Raw genomic sequence first — 20,626 nt, 5'->3', positions numbered from 1 at the left:
ATTTATTTTCCAACCTAAAACTGCTATATAACGCCAATCCAACACAGTTTTTCTCCAAAACCAAAATCCAAAACGTACCAAAGCTCGCTGTATGTATTTGTGGACACCCCCCGCCAGGACAATGGGAATTACTGGGCCCTGGTGAATTGCCTCGGGTTGAACCACACAGGGGTCAGCGATAGTCAGGAATGCCCCCGTGTCTCTAAATCCCAACACTTTGTATCCATCAATTAAGACATCCTGCAGGTGGCAATGCCGTTGCTCTGTATTTCTGATGGACAAAGGCCGGAGTCCGTATACTCCAGGAGGGGTATCTATGGTGCCGTGGTCAGTGGTCCACTCTGGTGGGGGTGGTGGTAGCTCTTCCTCAGGCGGGATGGAGTGCACAAGATGCGCTGGACGAGGTGGGGCTGCGTGGGGCTCCCTCCGAATCCTTGAGGGACAGCCAGACTGCAAATGTCCAGGTTGCCCACACCCGTAACATCTCCTCTCTGTGATACCCCAGGTCATGGTCGGAACTGTTGGGGCCCAGGATTGTGAGCTGTGATTGTCATTGGCCTGCGGCTGGGTGGAGGGGCAGATATAATTGGAGGGGGACGGGACGCAGGAGAAGGCCGAGGTTCATTGTCCAGAAGCCTCCTCCATTGCGGTCGGATAGTAAGGGCTTCATCGGCCAGGGCTGCAGCTCTATCCACGGTGCACGGTGTGCGCTCCCGGACCCATTCCTGTACCTCTGCGGGGCACTTGGCAAGAAATTGTTCTATAAGGAACGCCTGTATAACATCTTCCACAGTAAAGGCGTTTTCTGCTTCCAGCCATCTCCGACATGCCTGGGACATCTTATGTGCATACATCCTAAACGATCCCCCGTAGTACATGGGAGGTCTCGGAACTTGGCCCTATATGAGTCTGGGGTGATAGCATGGTAATCCAGGATAGTCTGCTTTACAATGTTATAATCCCGATTCCGCTGTGAGTCAATGGTTCGGTAAGCCTCCGCCAGGCTACCGTTAAGGAGTCCCACTAACAAACGCATCCAGCCAGAGTGGGGCACCTCCATCACAGCACACTGCTGCTCAAAGTCCTCAAAGAACCCCTCCACATCTCCGGAAGCCTCATCAAATGGCTTAAACTCTGTGTGGGTGATCCGTACAGGCTCCCAGATCGTTGGGTTTACATTCCACATTGCGTTACTCCCTCTTTCAAGCTCCATTGCTTCTTGTCTCCACTGTGCCCAGCGGGCAGCCTCCTCCTTGTACTCCTGAGAGACGACTGGGCCCAGAACCGCCATCTCTTCTTCGTACCACACCACCCACTGGCTTTTTGGGGTGGGGGTCCTTGTTTCCAGTGCTCGTCCTTCGGACATATGGGAGGAGGTGGCTGGGCTGGCACCCACCAGTAGGTCAATCAAGGCCCAGGTCTCTGGCTCTCTCCTGTAAACTGCATACAGTCCAATTTCTGTACTCTGTGTGTGGTTCTCCATTAGGTTACACTCTGTTGATCCCACTGCTTGCCACCAATTGTCACGGGTTCCTTCTCCAGTATCACACAATCAACAGAGCGAGAGATGAGTGAAAAGATCCAAGAACCTTTATTTAGGCAAAAACACGAAAGGTCCATATATACGATCCATCACACTGAGGATACACTAGTCCAAAACACGAATGCAGTTCAGTAACAGGATAAAAGTCCAACAATCCAGCAGAGGATAACAGTCCATATACTCTTCTTTCTCTCTGATATGCTCTTCTCATCATGGTTCCACACTGGATCTGATCTCTGTCTCACCTCCCTGATGTTTACAAGTCCCTCTCCTCATTCACAGGTTAGGGGGGTGGGTCGCAGGGGCTCATTGTTTCAACAAGCTACGTCAACATGTCATTAGCATATTAGCAAACAACATTATTCACTGACCCTATGGAGAGATAACAATACAGAACTGTGGGGAGAATATCAGATGGCAAATAACAACTCATCCTACAAGAGAACACCATGAAAATAAGTAAATTATAAATATACACAAAAATGATACCCACATAGCATATCACACCTATAGTCCCAGTTCCTTCTATCTCCCGGGGGGTGACCTCTATTAAATTTTCTTCTCCAAAAATAAGGCCTTCTGATATCCAAAGGAAAGCGAGGAAAACCTTTTTTCTGGTCGCCAGCTTTTTCTTAAAGGTCTTCTAGCTTCTGACCAAAGAGGAATTTGCCATTGCACGGGATGGAACATAGTCTATTTTTTGAGGGTAAGTCACCTGGGCACCCCTTTAACCACAAGGCACGTCTTGCTGCGTTAGACAATCCCCCTGCCCTAGCTGCTAGTCTTACAGAGTCTGCTGAGGAATCTGCTATGAAAGCTACCGTTCCTTGTGCCATTGCCATATTGGTTAGAACCTCTTCTCTTGGCACCTTAGATTTCAATTTATCCTCTATTTGTTGCAGCCAGACAATAAGGGAGCGGGCAACACACGTTCCGGCTATTGCTGGTTTTAGACCTCCTGCAGCTGCCACCGCACCATCAATCTTAGGGACTTTATCCCACACTTCTGAATCCTTTTCCTCAAAGGGATACCGTCTCTTAGAAGCTGAGGGAAGGCTACCAGACTTCTCAGGCTTCTTCCACTCCTTCTCTATAAGGGCTTTTACTTTAGCATTAACTGGTAAAGTACGCTTCCTTTTCTCCTCTAAACCACCAAACATAACGTCCTCTACCGATCTAGACGCTTTCTCATCCTTAAGGCCCATTGTAGCCCTGACTGATTTCACCAGTTTATCTGTGTTCTCAGTCAGAAAGCATGGTCTGCCACCAACATCGCTATCTGAAGAGAAGCCAGAGGACAGAAGATGAAAAAGGAGACAGAGGTACCGGATATTCCTCGCCAGACTGAGAGGCACCAGAATCTGAAACAGTCTCTAGGCTTTTGCCACTTCTCTTTTTAAGGACCGATTTTAAAGACCCTTTAACCTTTGCCCTAATCATGGCCCTGAGGCTAGAGACAAAGCCAGGGGATTCATCCTGAATAGTCTTTTGGATACAGTCCACACAAAGGCTTTTCTGCCATTGGACTGCTAGCGGGACTTTACAGAGGGCACATTCTTTGTTTTTTGACTTGGCACTAGCCTTCCTCAGTGCCTGGAAAGTAAGCAGAGAAATGTAGCCCATTACCACCAATGTGACATTCATGAAGATCACTCACCACCCGCTGACACCTAAAGGTACCGGATTTCGAAGCTGATCTGGAGTACGGACAACGTCCCTCCTAGAAGCTGAGGAGTCCTGCGACCTTCGGTCCGGGGGACTGCCGCTTTTCCTCTTGGTATGCTGGTGACCAGACATAGCACCTGGTAAAGCCTCTTGCTGCTGCTGCTGCTGTATAAATGGCTGCTGTTGTAGCTGCTGCTCCATACAATCCTCCATAATGGAGCTCTGTATATGTGAGCACTTCCACCGTGGACTCACCACCTTTTAAAGGGTGATCCACTTTTCTCACCGCCTCATCCGGTCCATAAATCGCTCCTCCCCCACCTCTGTGCCCACCGGAAAACTGCCAAAAAAGCACTGTGATCCGGCCAGCATTTGTCCATGAGGGCAGCCATCTTGGATCCGACGCGCAGCACTGACGTCATGCGGGCACGCCCATTCCCAGCGTGCCCTGCGCGCGCTGCCCACCGCGCACCCGAAGTTAGGCCCAGAGCCGAAGGCAGCCAGCAGAGGGGGAAGAGAGCGGCGTGGCAGCCACAGAAGAGCCACAGGACTCCAGGCTGCGCTGACCGTACGTCCGCACGTGCGCGAATGCCCCAGGACCTGCGAACGGCGCTTTCACCACCTGAAGGCCGGCATACAGGCTATCTGCCTGTTCTTCCAGTGCCGGGACAGGAGTGAGTGAGTCTTCCAAAACCGCCGTGATTTCAGCTCTAGGGCTCCCATCAGGACAGGAAACCCAACTGAAGCGAGGGAGAGGTACCGCCCTTTTATTTCAGTAGGTTTCCTGTCCTGGCTGGGCGGATCCCCTCTCTCAGGTGTGCTGTCATGGGAGACGGGAAAACGTGTCATTTTTAACTTTAGGCCTTTTAGAGATTTTTTCATCTTCAATGCTTAACTGTTCGCAAAACAGTAATTTTGACCAGGGGTATCCAAACTTTTACAAGCCACTGTAAATACTCCTTCAAGATCCAGTTATGGGTCTCTTTTTTACTAGAGGGACTGTCTCGTTGTACTTTGTGTAGAAGAAGGGACATGACACCTGCACAAAGTGGTGCCCACATCAGGTGGCATGTCTTGTTTGCCCTTTTGCAGCATTACATAACAATTACCACACTGGCTACTGTTGTGAATTTGGATTCTGGGCTCCCCCGGTGGCTACTGGTGGAATTGAACTGGTGTCTTCATCTTCTCTGTTCACCTGTTCCCATCAAGATGTGGGAGTCGCTATATAACCTTGCTGCTCTGTTAGTTGCTTGCCGGTCAACAATGTTATCAGAAGCCTCTCTGTGCTTGTTCCTGCTCCTAGACAACTACTAGATAAGTTGGACTCTTGTCCATGTTTGTTTTTGCATTTTTGTTCCAGTTCACAGCTGTAGTTTCGTTACTGTGTCTGGAAAGCTCTTGTGAACAGGAATTGCCACTCTGGTGTTATGAGTTAATGCCAGAGTTTTAAAGTAATTTCTGGATGGTGTTTTGATAGGGTTTTTAGCTGACCATGAAAGTGTCCTTTCTGTCTTCTGCTATGTAGTAAGTGGACCTCAAATTTGCTAAACCTATTTTCATACTACGTTTGTTATTTCATCTTGATTCACCGCCAATACATGTGGGGGGCCTCTGTCTCCTTTCGGGGTATTTCTCTAGAGGTGAGCTAGGACTAATATTTTCCTCTGCTAGCTTTATTTAGTCCTCCGGCTGGTGCTGGGCATCTAGAATCAACGTAGGCATGCTACCCGGCCACTGCTAGTTGTGCGTTAGGTTTAGTTCATGGTCAGCTCAGTTTCCATCTTCCAAGAGCTAGTTCCTATATATGCTGATGCTATGATCTCTTGCCATTGAGATCATGACAGTTTGACCGGCCCACTAAAGGGTTAAAATCCTTGGCTGAGAAAGGAGAGAAATAAGTAGTCTGCTGAAATTTTTTTTTTTTTTTTTTTTTTTTTTTTCTCTCCTTTGAATGGCTCTGTGTTCACCTGTTTGCAATGGATCTTCAGAGTGTAACTGCAGGTTTGAATAATCTCGCCACGAAGGTACAAAAATTGCAAGATTTTGTTTGTCATGCACCTGTATCTGAGCCGAGAATTCCTTTGCCGGAATTTTTCTCGGGGAATAGATCTGGGTTTCAGAATTTTCGAAATAATTGCAAATTATTTTTGTCCCTGAAATCTCGCTCTGCCGGAGATCCTGCACAGCAGGTCAGGATTGTGATTTCCTTGCTCCGGGGCGACCCTCAAGACTGGGCTTTTTCATTGACACCAGGGGATCCTGCGTTGCTCAATGTGGATGCGTTTTTTTCTGGCCTTGGGGTTGCTTTATGACGAACCTCATTTGGAGCTTCAGGCAGAAAAAACTTTGATGTCCCTATCTCAGGGGCAAGATGAAGCGGAAATTTACTGCCAAAGATTCCGTAAATGGTCTGTGCTTACTCAGTGGAATGAGTGCGCCCTGGCGGCGACTTTCAGAGAGGGTCTCTCTGATGCCATTAAGGATGTTATGGTGGGGTTCCCTGTGCCTGCGGGTCTGAATGAGTCCATGACAATGGCTATTCAGATCGATAGGCGTTTGCGGGAGCGCAAACCAGTGCACCATCTGGCGGTGTCCACTGAGAAATCGCCAGAGAGTATGCAGTGTGATAGAATTCTGTCCCGAAGCGAGCGGCAGAATTTTAGACGGAAAAATGGGTTGTGTTTCTATTGTGGTGATTCTACTCATGTTATATCAGCATGCTCTAAGCGCACTAAAAAGCTTGGTAAATCTGTTTCCATTTGCACCTTACCGTCTAAGTTTATTCTATCTGTGACCCTGATTTGCTCTTTGTCATCTATTACCACGGACGCCTATGTCGACTCTGGCGCCGCTTTGAGTCTTATGGATTGGTCCTTTGCCAAACGCTGTGGGTATGATTTAGAGCCTTTGGAGACTCCTATTCCTCTGAAGGGGATTGACTCCACCCCATTGGCTAATAATAAACCACAATACTGGACACAAGTAACTATGCGTATTAATCCGGATCACCAGGAGATTATTCGCTTTCTGGTGCTGTATAATCTACATGATGATTTGGTGCTAGGATTGCCTTGGCTGCAATCTCACAACCCAGTCCTCGACTGGAAAGCTATGTCTGTGTTGAGCTGGGGATGTAAGGGGGCTCATGGGGATGTACCTGTGGTTTCCATTTCATCATCTATTCCCTCTGAAATTCCTGAGTTCCTGTCTGACTATCGTGACGTCTTTGAAGAATCCAAGCTTGATTCGTTACCTCCGCACCGAGAGTGCGATTGTGCCATAGATTTAATCCCGGGTAGTAAATACCCAAAGGGTCGTTTATTTAATCTGTCTGTGCCTGAACATGCTGCTATGCGTGAATATATAAAGGAGTCCTTGGAAAAGGGACATATTCGTCCATCGTCATCTCCCTTAGGAGCCGGTTTTTTCTTCGTGTCAAAAAAAGACGGCTCTTTGAGACCATGTATTGATTATCGGCTTTTGAATAAAATCACTGTTAAATATCAATACCCATTGCCGTTGCTGACTGATTTGTTTGCTCGCATAAAGGGGGCCAAGTGGTTCTCTAAGATTGACCTTCGTGGGGCGTATAATTTGGTGCGAATCAGGCAGGGGGATGAGTGGAAAACCGCATTTAATATGCCCGAGGGCCACTTTGAGTATTTAGTGATGCCTTTTGGTCTTTCAAATGCTCCGTCAGTTTTCCAGTCCTTTAGGCATGATATTTTTCGCGATTATTTGGATAAATTTATGATTGTGTATCTGGATGATATTCTGATTTTTTCGGATGACTGGGACTCTCATGTCCAGCAAGTCAGGAGGGTTTTTCAGGTTTTGCGGTCTAATTCTTTGTGTGTGAAGGGTTCTAAGTGTGTTTTTGGGGTACAGAGAATTTCCTTTTTGGGATATATTTTTTCCCCCTCTTCCATTGAAATGGATCCTGTCAAGGTTCAAGCTATTTGTGATTGGACGCAGCCCTCTTCTCTTAAGAGTCTTCAGAAATTTTTGGGCTTTGCTAACTTTTATCGTCGATTTATTGCTGGTTTTTCGGATATTGCTAAGCCATTGACCGATTTGACTAAGAAGGGTGCTGATGTTGCTGATTGGTCCCCTGATGCTGTGGAGGCCTTTCGGGAGCTTAAGCGCCGTTTTTCCTCTGCCCCTGTGTTGCGTCAGCCTGATGTTGCTCTACCTTTTCAGGTTGAGGTCGACGCTTCTGAGATCGGAGCTGGGGCAGTGTTGTCGCAGAAAAGTTCTGACTGCTCCGTGATGAGGCCTTGTGCCTTCTTTTCCCGTAAATTTTCGCCCGCTGAGCGGAATTATGATGTTGGGAATCGGGAGCTTTTGGCCATGAAGTGGGCTTTTGAGGAGTGGCGCCATTGGCTTGAGGGGGCCAGACATCAGGTGGTGGTATTGACTGACCACAAAAATTTGGTTTATCTTGAGACTGACAGGCGCCTGAATCCTAGACAGGCGCGCTGGTCATTATTTTTCTCTCGGTTTAATTTTGTGGTGTCATACCTACCGGGTTCTAAGAATGTTAAGGCGGATGCCCTTTCTAGGAGTTTTGAGCCTGACTCGCCTGGTAACTCTGAGCCCACAGGTATCCTTAAGGATGGAGTGGTATTGTCAGCCGTTTCTCCAGACCTGCGGCGGGCCTTGCAGGAGTTTCAGGCGGATAGACCTGATCGTTGCCCACCTGATAAACTGTTTGTTCCTGATGATTGGACCAGTAGAGTCATCTCTGAGGTTCATTCTTCTGCGTTGGCAGGTCATCCTGGCATTTTTGGTACCAGGGATTTGGTGGCAAGGTCCTTCTGGTGGCCTTCCCTGTCACGAGATGTGCGAGGCTTTGTGCAGTCTTGTGACGTTTGTGCTCGGGCCAAGCCTTGTTGTTCTCGGGCTAGTGGATTATTGTTGCCCTTGCCTATTCCTAAGAGGCCTTGGACGCACATCTCGATGGATTTTATTTCAGATCTGCCTGTTTCTCAGAAGATGTCTGTCATCTGGGTGGTGTGTGACCGTTTCTCTAAGATGGTCCATTTGGTTCCTCTGCCCAAGTTGCCTTCTTCTTCCGAGTTGGTTCCTCTGTTTTTTCAAAATGTTGTTCGTTTGCATGGTATTCCTGAGAATATCGTTTCTGACAGAGGGACCCAATTCGTGTCTAGATTTTGGCGGGCATTCTGTGCTAGGATGGGCATAGATTTATCTTTTTCGTCCGCTTTCCATCCTCAGATGAATGGCCAGACCGAGCGGACTAATCAGACCCTGGAGACATATCTGAGGTGTTTTGTGTCTGCTGACCAGGATGATTGGGTTGCTTTTTTGCCATTGGCGGAGTTCGCTCTCAATAATCGGGCCAGCTCTGCCACTTTGGTGTCCCCGTTTTTCTGTAATTCGGGGTTTCATCCTCGATTTTCCTCTGGTCAGGTGGAATCTTCGGATTGTCCTGGAGTGGATGCTGTGGTGGAGAGATTGCATCAGATCTGGGGGCAGGTGGTGGACAATTTGAGGTTGTCCCAGGAGAAGACTCTGCTTTTTGCCAACCGCCACCGTCGTGTTGGTCCTCGGCTTTGTGTTGGGGATTTGGTGTGGTTGTCTTCTCGTTTTGTCCCTATGAGGGTCTCTTCTCCTAAGTTTAAGCCTCGGTTCATCGGCCCGTATAAGATATTGGAGATTCTTAACCCTGTTTCCTTCCGTTTGGACCTCCCTGCATCCTTTTCTATTCATAACGTTTTTCATCGGTCATTATTGCGCAGGTATGAGGTACCGGTTGTGCCTTCCGTTGAGCCTCCTGCTCCGGTGTTGGTTGAGGGTGAGTTGGAGTACGTTGTGGAGAAAATCTTAGACTCTCGTGTTTCCAGACGGAGACTCCAGTATCTGGTCAAGTGGAAGGGATACGGCCAGGAGGATAATTCTTGGGTGAATGCATCTGATGTTCATGCCTCTGATCTGGTTCGTGCCTTTCATAGGGCCCATCCTGATCGCCCTGGTGGTTCGGGTGAGGGTTCGGTGCCCCCTCCTTGAGGGGGGGGTACTGTTGTGAATTTGGATTCTGGGCTCCCCCGGTGGCTACTGGTGGAATTGAACTGGTGTCTTCATCTTCTCTGTTCACCTGTTCCCATCAAGATGTGGGAGTCGCTATATAACCTTGCTGCTCTGTTAGTTGCTTGCCGGTCAACAATGTTATCAGAAGCCTCTCTGTGCTTGTTCCTGCTCCTAGACAACTACTAGATAAGTTGGACTCTTGTCCATGTTTGTTTTTGCATTTTTGTTCCAGTTCACAGCTGTAGTTTCGTTACTGTGTCTGGAAAGCTCTTGTGAACAGGAATTGCCACTCTGGTGTTATGAGTTAATGCCAGAGTTTTAAAGTAATTTCTGGATGGTGTTTTGATAGGGTTTTTAGCTGACCATGAAAGTGTCCTTTCTGTCTTCTGCTATGTAGTAAGTGGACCTCAAATTTGCTAAACCTATTTTCATACTACGTTTGTTATTTCATCTTGATTCACCGCCAATACATGTGGGGGGCCTCTGTCTCCTTTCGGGGTATTTCTCTAGAGGTGAGCTAGGACTAATATTTTCCTCTGCTAGCTTTATTTAGTCCTCCGGCTGGTGCTGGGCATCTAGAATCAACGTAGGCATGCTACCCGGCCACTGCTAGTTGTGCGTTAGGTTTAGTTCATGGTCAGCTCAGTTTCCATCTTCCAAGAGCTAGTTCCTATATATGCTGATGCTATGATCTCTTGCCATTGAGATCATGACAGGCTACCTTGCAGTCAAAGATATACAGTGGGGCAAAAAAGTATTTAGTCAGTCAGCAATAGTGCAAGTTCCACCACTTAAAAAGATGAGAGGCGTCTGTAATTTACATCATAGGTAGACCTCAACTATGGGAGACAAACTGAGAAAAAAAAATCCAGAAAATCACATTGTCTGTTTTTGTATCATTTTATTTGCATATTATGGTGTAAAATAAGTATTTGGTCTGAAACAAACAATCAAGATTTCTGGCTCTCACAGACCTGTAACTTCTTCTTTAAGAGTCTCCTCTTTCCTCCACTCATTACCTGTAGTAATGGCACCTGTTTAAACTTGTTATCAGTATAAAAAGACACCTGTGCACACCCTCAAACAGTCTGACTCCAAACTCCACTATGGTGAAGACCAAAGAGCTGTCAAAGGACACCAGAAACAAAATTGTAGCCCTGCACCAGGCTGGGAAGACTGAATCTGCAATAGCCAATCAGCTTGGAGTGAAGAAATCAACAGTGGGAGCAATAATTAGAAAATGGAAGACATTCAAGACCACTGATAATCTCCCTCGATCTGGGGCTCCACGCAAAATCCCACCCCGTGGGGTCAGAATGATCACAAGAACGGTGAGCAAAAATCCCAGAACCACGCGGGGGGACCTAGTGAATGAACTGCAGAGAGCTGGGACCAATGTAACAAGGCCTACCATAAGTAACACACTACGCCACCATGGACTCAGATCCTGCAGTGCCAGACGTGTCCCACTGCTTAAGCCAGTACATGTCCGGGCCCGTCTGAAGTTTGCTAGAGAGCATTTGGATGATCCAGAGGAGTTTTGGGAGAATGTCCTATGGTCTGATGAAACCAAACTGGAACTGTTTGGTAGAAACACAACTTGTCGTGTTTGGAGGAAAAAGAATACTGAGTTGCATCCATCAAACACCATACCTACTGTAAAGCATGGTGGTGGAAACATCATGCTTTGGGGCTGTTTCTCTGCAAAGGGGCCAGGACGACTGATCCGGGTACATGAAAGAATGAATGGGGCCATGTATCGTGAGATTTTTGAGTGAAAACCTCCTTCCATCAGCAAGGGCATTGAAGATGAAACGTGGCTGGGTCTTTCAACATGACAATGATCCAAAGCACACCACCAGGGCAACCACACGCAATCCTGCCCCCCACAAATCCCGCCCCCCACCACATCACCACACATAATCCTGCCCCCCAACACATCACCACACATAATCCTGCCCCTCAACACATCACCAAACATAATCTCATCCCCCAACACATCACCACACAATCCCGCCCCCAACACATCATCACACATAATCCCGCCCCCACCACATCATCACACATAATCCCGCCCCCCCACATTACCAGACATAATCCCGCCCCCCACCACGTTACCACACATAATTCCGCCCCCCACCACATTACCACACATAATCCCGCCCCCCACATTACCATACATAATCCCGCCCCCTACCACATTACCACACATAATCCCGCCCCCCACCACATTACCACACATAATCCCGCCCCCCACCACATTACCACACATAATCCCGCCCCCACCACATCACCACACATAATCCCACCCGCCCACATCACCACACATAATCCCACGCCCCCAACACATCACCACACATAATCCAGGCCCCCCACCACATCACCACACATAATCCCGCCCACCCACGACATTACCACACATAATCCCGCCCGCCCACATCACCACACATAATCCCGCCCCCCACCACATCACCACACATAATCCCGCGCCCCAACACATCACCACACATAATCCTGCCCCCCAACACATCACCACACATAATCCCGCCCCCCACCCCATCACCACATAATACCGCCCCCCACCCCATCACCACATAATCCCGCCCCCCACCCCATCACCACACATAATCCCACCCCTTCACCCCATCACCACACATAATCCCACCCCCCCACCCCATCACCACACATAATCCCACCCCCCCACCCCATCACCACACATAATCCCACCCCCCCACCCCATCACCACACATAATCCCACCCCCCCACCCCATCACCACACATAATCCCACCCCCCCACCCCATCACCACACATAATCCCACCCCCCCACCCCATCACCACACATAATCCCGCCCCCACCACATTACCACACATAATCGTGCCCCCCCACCACATCACCAAACATAATCCCTCACCCCACCACATTACCACACATAATCCCGCCCCCCACTACATCACCACACATAATCCCGCCCCCCCACATCACCACACATAATCCTGCCCCCCAACCACATCACCACACATAATCCCGCCCCCCAACACATCACCACCCCCCCCACCCCATTACCACACATAATCCCGCCCCCCACCCCATTACCACACATAATCCCGCCCCCCCACGCCATTACCACACATAATCCCCCCCCCCACCCCATTACCACACATAATCCCGCCCCCCCACCCCATTACCACACATAATCCCGCCCCCCCCACCCCATTACCACACATAATCCCGCCCCCCCCCACCCCATTACCACACATAATCCTGCCCCCCACCCCATATAATCCCGCCCCCCCACCCCATTACCACACATCCCGCCCCCCACCCCATTACCACACATAATCCCCCCACCACATCACCACACATAATCCCGCCCCCAACACATCACCACACTATTGTTATTAACTTCATTTTAAGTTAATTTACCACCTGCGTAAGCGCTATTGAATGTTGTCATTATTTACTTTAGTTTAATCACCAGCAGCGTTAATTAGATAGCAATGAGCGTGCCGAGTGTTAGCTGGCTGGAAACATCTAGTATATTTTATATTACTGCATATATATTTTTATAATTTATATTGGTGTGTGCCCTTAAGTGTCTCTGTTATACATAATGTTTTATGTCTTTGTACCTAAAATAGATTTCCAACTTGCAAAAACATTACAAATCATAAAGCCATCTGTATTTTTCTTGCACAAAATCAAGATGAATACATTTCATAACCATCATAGTGACTTACAGGTCTGGGCAGACTATATTGATACATCTCTGGCCCATAAGTCGGTACCCACTGCATCCGCGGTCGTGCCATTGTGCCAGGGGCACTGGTTACAACTTCTGTATATGGAAGATGATGAACTGAGCCGTATGGATCTGCTTGGCGTTTAGGTCCTCCATGTCCTGCAGACGCCAAACTAAAGGCTTCCTCCAACAACATGTGCATCTGCTGCCGGACCTCATCAATAGATGGCTGGGAGCTCAAGGTGGATGTCTCAGAGTGGCCTTTAGCTTGATGAGATTTAATATACGTCCTGGATTGTTTCACTCGATCAATATTTGTTTCTTCAATCATTTCAGGTTCCGTCTACAATAGAATCATCAAAAAATTTAATGCAATGTATACAGCACAGTATTCAATATACAGCATGTCACTAAAAATCATCCGCACAGAATAATAAGTATATTATTATAATGTGCATTAAAGGGAATCAACCATAGACCAGATTTCCCATGTACTAAAAAAAATAACTGAAACGTTGCTCAGTGCGAGGTGGTATTTTATTGATATCCTCGGAATACACACAAATCTTTTTATCATTAGGCTGTAGTGTTAGGCCGGCCTCACACTGGCGAGTTTTACGGACGTATGAGCGCAGAAAATACATCCGTAAAAAACACATAACACACAACCCAATGATTCTCTATGACCCAGCTCCTATCAGCCGTAATTTACTGATCCGTATTATACGGTCTTCTACGGCCATAGAAAATCGCAGCATGCTGCGTTTGTCACCGTATTGCGCAAAAAAATCGCCAATGAAAGTCTATGGGGGCGAGAAAAATATGGATTACACACGGACCAGCAGTGTGACTTGCGTGAAATATGCCAGACATCGCCAGGTGCAAGGAATTGAGCCAAGCCCTCAATCATGAATCCCAGACATGCTAATTAGCTGAAAAAGCCACACACACATCCCGGAAGTCTGGTGGTCGCCTCCACAGAGTTGCATGCATCATGGCCAGTATAATTAATGTTGACATGCTCCTCATCCTGGTACAAGAAAGGCCAGAAATATGGGACCAGCGGGATCCCAACTACTCCAACCGGGCCAGGAAAGAGGCTTGGAGGGCCATCTGTGGGCTCCTATTCCCTGATTATGCCCAACGGCCACGTGCGGATCACCCGACAGCTGTGTCGTGATAACAACACAGATTAACAGATTATATGATGAGCTAGATTATATGTATTTATGTACTAATGAAGAATATATTTTTATACATTTACGATTCATGCTTTTTAGGCTAACTTGTAGGTCTATATACAAGAAAAGAATGACTTAAAAATGTAACAGCTGTTGACTAGGTCAAACATTTTACTATTCCACAGAACCATTTGTTATTTAGGTTCTGTTCAAACCGGTGTTTTTTATTGTGTATCTCTGATATGTCCTAGGGACAGAGAATTGGAATTCATGTGGCGAATTAATCCATGACAATCCTGGCATCCAGGAGACACTGAGTTGCACGTGCGAACACAGCTTCAGTGCCTGACGTCAGTAAGGTGACCGGAGTTCATAGCCGCTGAACTCGGGTCACCTATTGATGTCAGCGCTAGGAACTGAAACTGCATTTGCACACATAGCTCAATGTCTCCTGGATGCCAGGCTTAGTGGTCGCATTTTCTTTGTTCTTTTTTATTGTTCTTTGGATATTAATAAATGGGTAAAAGAGGATCAGGAGTTTTCATTTCATAAAAAGGACTTTGGATGTTTCTTTCAATTAAATGACTTTACTCGGTCTGTCTCTTTATTACATTTGACTATGGGGTTAGTAATAGGGGTGTCAGATGACATTGCAAAGCTGACATCAACCCCAATACTATTACCCCACGTGTCACCACACCAGGGCAAGTGGGAAGCGTAGAGGCTAAGCGCCAAAATTGGTACATATAATGAATGCGCCAATTCTGGGGCAACTGAGAGTTGTTGTTCTTAGTCTGGGAGGGGGCCAATATCCATAGCCCCTTTTTGGGCTATTAATATCAACCCGACGCTGTCTGGTAATTAATTTTTTTGGGGGGAGGAGATCACCCATTGTTAATAACCAGTAAAGGCTATGTAGGCAGATGTAAGCGGATATTAATAGCCTGAGAAGCTCCATGTTTATTACCCCAAATCCCAGACTATAAATGTCAGCCCCTGTGCTGTCGACTTTCCCTCAGCTGGTTAAGAAAAATATGGGGGATTCCACATCATTTTTGTCTTTTATTTAATTATTAGCTAAATGCATGTACCGTAAGCTATACACATACTCTGCCTGATTATATATTTCAATGAGATATATATATATATATATATAAAAAGCAAAAAGAAGGCAGCACTCCAGATACTTATCAAGGTGAAAACAAGAGGGATTTATTCAGCCCACATCTCTGTGCAACGTTTTGGCTCACACTGAGCCTTTTTCAAGCCTTGAAAAAGGCTTGAAAAAGGCTCAGTGTGAGCCGAAACGTTGCACAGAGATGTGGGCTGAATAAATCCCTCTTGTTTTCACCTTGATAAGTATCTGGAGTGCTGCCTTCTTTTTGCTTTTTTTGTATACAATTGGGTGGAGGAGTGGACGACTCGACCCAGGAGGCTTGGCACCCATCGGTGAGCATTGTGCTGTTCCAATTCTACTTTCTATATATATATATATATATATATATATATATATATATATATATATATATATATATATATATATATATATATATACTAGATGGTGGCCCGATTCTAACGCATCGGGTATTCTAGCATATGTATGTATGTATATAGCAGCCACATAGTATATAACACAGGCCACGTAGTATATAGGAGCCATGCAGTAAATAGCAGAAACGCAGTCTATAACACAGCCACGTAGTATATAACACAGCCCACGCAGTATATAACACAGCCCACGCAGTATATAACACAGCTCATGTAGTATATAACACTGCCCACGTAGTATATAGCAGCCACGCAGTATATAGCGCAGCCCACGTAATATATAACACAGCTCACATAATATATAACACAGCCTAAGTAATTAATAGCACAGCCCACGCAGTATATAACACTGCCCATGCAGTATATAACACAGCCCACGCAGTATATAACCCAGCCCACGCAGTAAATAACACAGCCCACGCAGTATATAACACAGCTCACGTAATATATAACTCTGCCCACGTAGTATATAGCAGCCACGCAGTATATAACGCAGCCCATGTAATATATAACACAGACCACATTATAACACAGCCTAAGTAATTAATAGCACAGCCCACGCAGTATATAACACTGCCCATGCAGTATATAACACTGCCCACGTGGTATATAACACTGCCCATATAGTATATAGCAGCCACGCAATATATAACACAGCCCACGTAATATATAGCACAGCCCACGCAGTATATAACACAGGCCACATAGTGTATAACACAGCCCACGCAGTATATAACACTGGCCACATAGTATATAGCAGCCACACAGTATATAACACAGCCTACGTAGTATATAGCAGTGTGGGCACCATATCCCTGTTAAAAAAAAATAATTAAAATAAAAAATAGTTATATACTCACTCGCCGTAATTTGGTAATGGGTAATTTCGCAATGCATCTCTGGGAACGGAAGCTGACGGCAGCCGCGCGCGAATTGGCAGACGACGGAAGGTGAGAATAGCAGGTTTTTTGTTTTATTATTATTTTTAACATTAGATCTTTTTACTATTGATGCTGCATAGGCAGCATCAATAGTAAAAAGTTGGTCACACAGGGTTAATAGTAGCGTTAACGGAGTGCGTTACCCGAGGCATAACGCGGTCCTTTAACGCTGCCATTAACCCTGTGTCAGCGCTGACTTAAGGGGAGTATGGAGCGGGCGCCGGGCACTGACTGGACGGAAATAGGGAGGGACTAATTCTCGGCCGGATTGTGCCCGTCGCTGGCGGCCGCGACCAATCAACGACGCGGGATTTCCAGGACAGACAGACAGAAAGACAGACAGACGGAAGTACCCCTTAGACAATTATATAGTAGACTAGATGGTGGCCCGATTCTAACACATCGGGTATTCTAGAATATGCATGTCCACGTAGTATATTGCCCAGCCCACGTAGTACACTGCACAGCCCACATACTATATTGCCCAGCCACGTAGTATATTGCCCAGTTACGTAGTATATTGCCCAGCCACGTAGTATATTGCTCAGCCACGTAGTATATTGCCCAGTTACGTAGTATATTGCCCAGTGACGTAGTATACAGCACAGATCCACATAGTATATTGCCCAGTTACGTAGTATATTGCCCAGTTATGCAGTATATTTGCCCAGTGACGTAGTATATTGCCCAGGCACGTAGTATATTGCCCAGTTACGTAGTATACAGCACAGAGCCACGTAGTATATTGCACAGCGACGTAGTATACAGCACAGAGCCACATAGTATATTGGCCAGCCACATAGTATATTGGCCAGTCACTTAAGGTACCGTCACACTAAGCAACGTCGCCAGCGATCTGTGACGTTGCAGCGTCCCAGGGAGCGATATCGCTGTATTTGACACGCAGCAGCGATCAGAATCCCGCTGTGAAATTGCTGGTCGCTGCTAGAAGGTCTGCACATTATTTGGTCGCTAGGTCGCCGTGTATCGCCGTGTTTGACAGCAAAAGCAACCATACCAGCGATATTTTACACTGGTAACCAGGGTAAACATCGGGTTACTAAGCGCAGGGCCGCGCTTAGTAACCCGATGTTTACCCTGGTTACCAGCGTAAAATGTAAAAAAACAAACAGTACATGCTCACCTGCGCGTCCCCCAGCCTCTGCTTCCTGACTCTACTGAGCGCCGGCCCTAAACTGAAAGTGAAAGCACAGCGGTGACGTCACCGCTGTGCTGTTAGGGCCGGAGCTCAGTCAGCGTCAGGAAGCAGACGCTGGGAGACGCGCAGGTGAGTATGTACTGTTTGTTTTTTTAACTTTTACGCTGGTAACCAGGGTAAACATCGGGTTACTAAGCGCGGCCCTGCGCTTAGCAACCCGATGTTTACCCTGGTTACCCGGGGGCCTCGGCATCGTTGGTCGCTGGAGAGCGGTCTGTGTGACAGCTCTCCAGCGACCAAACAGCGACGCTGCAGCGATCGGCATCGCTGTCGGTATCGCTGCAGCGTCGCTTAGTGTGACGGTACCTTTAGTATATTGCCCAGCTACATAGTATATTGCCCAGCCACGTATGTCACAGGTTAAAAAATAAAAAATAAACATATACTCACCTTCCGAGGGCCCCTTGTAGTAGTTCTGTCGCCTGTGTGCGGTGCAGGCGGCAGCTTCCCGTCCCAGGGTGTGATGACGTCGCGGTCACATGACCGTTACATCATGGCAGGTCCTTCTCGCGCAGGCGCGCAGGACCTGTGATGACATCGCGGTCACATGACCGTGACGTCATGGCAGGTCCTTCTCGCAGACCATCCTTGCCACCGGAACCTGCCGCTTGCATGGAGCGGTCACCGGAGCATCGCGATTAGCGGGAAAGGCGAGTGTATAATGATTTTTTATTTTTTTAATTACTTTTAACATTAGACGTTTTTACTATTGACGCTGCTTAGGCAGCATCAATAGTAAAAACTCGGTCACACAGTGTTAATAGCGGCGGTAACGGAGTGAGTTACCCATGGCATAACGCGGTCCGTTACCGCTGGCATAAAGCCTGTGTGAGCGGTGACTGCGGGGAGTATGGAGCGGATGCCGGGCACTGACTGCAGGGGAGTAGGGAGGGACTAATCGGACTGTGGCTGTCGCTGATTGGTCGCGGCAGCCATGACAGGCAGCTGGCGAGACCAATCAGCGACTTGGATTCCATGACAGACAGAGGTCGCGACCAATGAATATCCGTGACAGACAGACAGACAGAAGGACCGACGGAAGTACCCCTTAGACAATTATATATATATAGATATATATATATATATAAAGGGGTGTGGGTGTGTGTGTGTGTGTGTGTGTGTGTGTGTGTGTGTGTGTGTGTGTGTGTGTGTGTGTGTGTGTGTGTGTGTGTAGGTTTCAAGCCACGCCCTCTCCCCAGGGCCGCCATCAGGGCATTACAGCCGTTACTGCTGTATGGGGCCCGGTCAGCAGCAGTGCACAGAGGGGCCCGCAGATCCGGGGCCCCACTGTTGTGCATCTACCCGGCCCGGGAGCCGTTTTGGAGCTGTGCACGGCCGTCTCACCTAGTCGGCTGCGCAGCTTCTGCTCGGCTGTAGCTAGAATGTATGGGCTCCCTGCAGGTCCTGACTACAGCCCATCCATTCTAGCAATCTCAGTAGTGAATGTGCTAGAATGTAGGGGCTCCTGTCAGGTCCTCTCAGCAGCCCATACATTCTAGCTGCTGCTTCACTCCTGGAAACACTAGAGGGCCGGAACGACTGAGGTAAGTATAAAAAACATTTTTATATTGTTTTTTTTAAATGGGTGAGGTGGGGGAGAGTGAGAAAAGCAGATATAGCGGGCACCACATCAATGTACTCAACAGGGATCTACCAACTGCATATGAAACAACACAGAAAAAAAAACAAGACAAGGGATATGCACATACAAGGGATCAACCTGAATATTCCACTTTATTTAAATGACTTATATAAACAAGGCAAAAAAGGGGTAACACATTTAAAAACATTTAAAAACCACAAAAGGCTAAATAGCCCAAACATAATCACCCCAAACGGACCCAATGATGCAATGATGGCAGTGCTCATACAGGATATATAAATAGATTAAATACAAATCTCCAAATACGGAAACTCATGTTAATCAAAAAATATACACAATACAATAGGCTCCAGATAAATCAGGAGTGGTGGAATATTCAGGTTGATCCCTTGTATGTGCATATCCTTTCTCTTGTTTTTTTCTGTGGGGGGGAGTGAGACTGCAGATGATGGAGTGTGTTTGAGGGGGCACTGCGCATGATGAAATGATAGGGGGCTGCAGATGATGAAGTGTATTTGAGGGGGCACTGCGCATGATGAAATGATAGGGGGCTGCAGATGATGAAGTGTGTTTAAGGGGGCACTGCGCATGATGAAATGATAGGGGGCTGCAGATGATAAAGTGTGTTTGAGGGGGCACTGCGCATGATGAAATGATAGGGGGCTGTAGATGATGAAGTGTGTTTGAGGGGGCACTGCGCATGATGAAATGATAGGGGGCTGCAGATGATGAAGTGTGTTTGAGGGGGCACTGCGCATGATGAAATGATAGGGGGCTGCAGATCATGAATTGTGTTTGAGGGGGCACTGCGCATGATGAAATGATAGGGGGCTGCAGATGATAAAGTGTGTTTGAAGGGGCACTGCGCATGATGAAATGATAGGGGGCTGCAGATGATGAAGTGTGTTTGAAGGGGCACTGCGCATGATGAAGTGTGTTTGAGGGGGCACCGCGCATGATGAAATGATAGGGGGCTGCAGATGATGAAGTGTGTTTGAGGGGGCACTGCACATGATGAAATGATAGGGGGCTGCAAATGATAAAGTAAGGGGGACTGCAGATGAAGTGAAGGGGGAATAGTCGACTAAATGATGAAGTAAGGTGGACTGCAAATGATGAAGTGGGGGTGATGGG

At 47.3% G+C, this 20,626-nt stretch overlaps 1 protein-coding gene across 6 annotated transcripts in view; it reads right to left on the bottom strand.

The window, feature by feature from the left end:
- KIAA1549L (KIAA1549 like) overlaps positions 1-20,626 on the bottom strand; it is a 673,640-nt gene that overhangs the window by 85,408 nt on the left and 567,606 nt on the right. For all 6 annotated transcript variants that reach the window (XM_077288115.1, XM_077288116.1, XM_077288117.1 and 3 more), the window contains one exon: positions 12,999-13,343. In XM_077288115.1, coding sequence (XP_077144230.1) covers positions 12,999-13,343 — 345 coding nt within the window. The remainder of the gene's footprint in view (positions 1-12,998; positions 13,344-20,626) is intronic.

Source organism: Ranitomeya variabilis, chromosome 2, assembly GCF_051348905.1.
Source record: "Ranitomeya variabilis isolate aRanVar5 chromosome 2, aRanVar5.hap1, whole genome shotgun sequence".
NCBI lineage: Eukaryota > Metazoa > Chordata > Amphibia > Anura > Dendrobatidae > Ranitomeya > Ranitomeya variabilis.
This window is presented reverse-complemented; position numbering and strand designations above follow the sequence as displayed.